This window comes from Mandrillus leucophaeus, unplaced genomic scaffold (genome assembly GCF_000951045.1).
Source record: "Mandrillus leucophaeus isolate KB7577 unplaced genomic scaffold, Mleu.le_1.0 Scaffold1, whole genome shotgun sequence".
Lineage (NCBI taxonomy): Eukaryota > Metazoa > Chordata > Mammalia > Primates > Cercopithecidae > Mandrillus > Mandrillus leucophaeus.
The window spans coordinates 15,162,178-15,165,620 of record NW_012098097.1 but is presented as its reverse complement, the minus strand read 5'-3'; the positions used below and the strand labels follow the sequence as shown (position 1 = coordinate 15,165,620).

General features: G+C 51.6%; 1 protein-coding gene across 1 annotated transcript in view; it reads left to right on the top strand.

The window, feature by feature from the left end:
* Positions 1-3,443, top strand: part of SLC38A10 (solute carrier family 38, member 10) — a 48,151-nt gene that overhangs the window by 19,839 nt on the left and 24,869 nt on the right. Inside the window, exon 9 of the mRNA XM_011992858.1 lies at positions 1,111-1,217. Coding sequence (XP_011848248.1) covers positions 1,111-1,217 — 107 coding nt within the window. The remainder of the gene's footprint in view (positions 1-1,110; positions 1,218-3,443) is intronic.

The following is a 3,443-nucleotide window of genomic DNA, read 5'->3' as shown; positions in this document are numbered from 1 at the left end:
AGTTTGCAGTGAGCCGAGATCGCGCCACTGCACTCCAGCCTGGGCGACAGAGCGAGACTCCGTCTCAAAAAAAAAAAAAAATTCTGGCAGCTTGACGGAACAGCAGACACCCGTTGACACCTGGGTGGAGAGAGACCGCAGTGCTGGGACACAGGCTCGATTTGTAGAACCAACTATTTTAGAACAGTGCATGCTGTCCTGTTGATTCTTTTGACTTCTGATTTTGTTGACGCATTACCAAGGGAAGCGTTGAAGGCCCTGAACGTATTTGTGTTACCCAAATGCACCCGGTCCCTAGCAGACAAGACAGAGCTCATTATCATCAGATCCACAGGGGAACTCGCACTCACTCTCCCCAGGGAACAGCCCTAGAGGTGATCTGTCTGCTCTCCTGGCAGGGGCTGCAGCCTGGCATACACGCCGGGCCTGGTTTCTCCACCTGCCCTTGGGTAGGTCTTGCCCGCCTAGGGCCACTCAGGGAGCAGCAGGCAGGAGAGGCTGCGCGGGAGCCATGCCGTGCGGAGCCAGCATTTGGTTTTGGCAGGAAGTCCCTAGTGTCTGACTCTGTTTTTTATTTTTTTTGAGACGGAGTCTTGGTCTGTCGCCCAGGCTGGAGTGCAGTGGTGCGATATCGGCTCACTGCAAGCTCCACCTCCTGGGTTCATGCCATTCTCCTGCCTCAGCCTCCTGAGTAGCTGGGACTACAGGCGCCTGCCACCACACCCGGCTAAGTTTTTGGTATTTTTAGTAGAGATGGGGTTTCACCGTGTTAGCCAGGATGGTCTCGATCTCCTGACCTCGTGATCTGCCCGCCTCTGCCTCCCAAAGTGCTGGCATTGCAGGCGTGAGCCACCGCGCCCGGCCGTGTCTTGACTCTTTAAAGATGAGCCATCAGAAAATTCACCCCGGAGCCCAAATGCACTGTGGGAGGAATCAGCCACAGTTGTCAGGCTTTCTGGGCACAGAGGGCGTGTCTGCTCCTGGCTCTCGCCTGGACGGCCTTTCCTTCAATGCTGGCTTGCTCGCCTGTGTGCTGGGCAAAAAAGCTCAGGTCCCCTCCTGGCCGGAGCCCTTTCCCACTCATCCCTTTCTGTCACTTCTCTTTCCTAGTGGAGACCATCCTGGGCCTCACGGGTGCGACCATGGGAAGCCTCATCTGCTTCATCTGCCCGGCTCTGATCTACAAGAAAATCCACAAGAACGCGCTTTCCTCCCAGGTGCGCACCGCTTGAGGGCTGGCCTGGACCATGGCTGATTGGTCTGGGCTGGGGCGAGGTGAAGTCGGAAGGGAAGCCCCTGGTTCAGCGTTTTCAGACGGGTTCTGTCAAGAAACTTAAAACCCACAAAAGGGACTTGGTCCAGTCAGCCTGGGGAACCCTGGGTTCACCAGGACGCACGGTCTTTGCCCAGCAGGGCCACACTGACCTGCTCCAGCTGTGCATCAGGTTTTCCTGAGGCCGACTGTGCTGAGTCGTAAGCTCTTTCCCCGTGGTGTTTCTGCAGTGACTGCTTGTCCATGGATCTGCTGCCAGCTCTGAGTCCCCTCCCCAGCCGCCCACCCCCGAGGCCACCACCCGCTGTTGTTCCTGGTGCGACCCTCGTGTGGCAGTCTGTGCACGTCCACTCACGCGGCGGTCTGTGCGCGCGCATGTGCGTTTTTCTTTAATCGTAACACAGTTTCCTGCTGCTTTTCTCAAAATCCCGTGCAGGTCAGGTTGCCCCACAGCCGTGGGCACAGAACTGCCTGGCTATTTTTAGCCATTTCATGGTGTTCCGTGGTAGAAAAATTCCATAATCCCAGTCTCCGAAGTACTTACCTCTCCGGTCTTCTGGTATTGCAAACAAAATTGCGCTGAATATGTGTTCGTGAGCATGTCGACGTGTTTGAGCGTGTGTCTGTAGGAAGCCTTTTAGAAGTGGAATCCTGTGTCAGGGGTGTGAGCATTTGTAAACGTGCTGGCTCTACCCAAATTGCCTGCAGCGTCACTCCCAGCCAGGCCCAAGGCTTCTGTCCCCGCACCCAGGACCTTCCAGGCTTCATCATTCTTGGCCTCTCTGGCGGGAGCTTGAGCGTCTTTTCGTGGGTTTAGAAGCCACTTGTGTTTCTTTTTCTGTGAACTGCCTGGGTTCTTTGCTCACTTTTTAGGGAGTTGTTGAGCTTTTTCTTACTGGTATATATTGATAATTTTTTTTTTTTTCTTTCGAGACAGAGTTTCACTCTTGTTGCCCAGGCTGGAGTGCAGTGGTGCAATCTCAGCTCACTGCAGCCTCCGCCTCCCGGGTTCAAGTGATTCTCCTGCCTCAGTCTCCCGAGTAGCTGAGATTACAGGCACACGTCACCACGCCCGGCTAATTTTGTAGTTTTAGTGAGACGGGGTTTCTCCATGTTGGTCACACTGGTCTTGAACTCTTGACCCCAGGTGATCCACCCGCCTCGACCTCCCAAAGTGCTGGGATTACAGGTGTGAGCCACCGCACCTGGCCTCAACCTGGTAAGTTTTTACAAAGTGAACCACGTGGAACCACCATCCAGAGCAGACATAGGACATCCCAGCACCCCAGAGCTCCCCGTGGGTGCCTCACTGTCATCCACCCCCACCCCAAAGATCACTGCCCATCTGTCCGCCAGCATTCTAGAGTGATCTTGCCTGTCTTCAAGTTGTGGTAAATAGATTCTTACAGTGTACGTTAGAATACATGTCCACGTGTGTCAGCCACTTCTTCAGCATCTCGGCTCACTGCGACCTCTGCCTCCTGGGTTCAAGCAATTCTCCTGCTTCAGCTTCCTGAGTAGCTGGGATTCCAGGTGCGCGCCACTACACCCATCTAATTTTTGTATTTTTAGTAGAGATGGGGTTTTACCATGTTGGCCAGGCTGGTCTCAAACTCCTGACCTCAAATGATCCACCTGCCTCAGCCTCCCAAAGTGCTGGGATTACAGACGTGAGCCACTGCGCCTGGCCCCTTATTGATTTTTTGATCATGTTGTTTATGAGTTGTGAGAAAAGTATGATAATTCCTACTGTAATTGTAGATTTATTTGTCCTTTTAGTTCTATCACTTTTTGCTTTTTAGTTTGAAGCCATGTTATTAGGAGCAGACAGATTGAAGTTGGTTATATCTCCATTTTGAATTGACTTTTTTCTTGTTGAATATTCCTTTTTATCGTTGGAAATACTTTCTCCTTCAAGTTGGCTTTGTAGCTAACTTAGCTCTGCTTTGGGTTTGTGCAGGGTGGCTTGTTTCATCCCTTTTCTTTTGATTTCTCTAGTCCATCATATTCACAGTGTGTCTCTTACAATAGCACGTAGCTGACTTTTGTCTTGTTGGTATTCAGTCTGTGAATGGGAGTATTTAAGACTATTTACGGTTAATATAATAACTGATTTTTGGGAGAAAACTTTTAACTTATGTCCTATTATTTGTCTCATATGTCCTTTTTC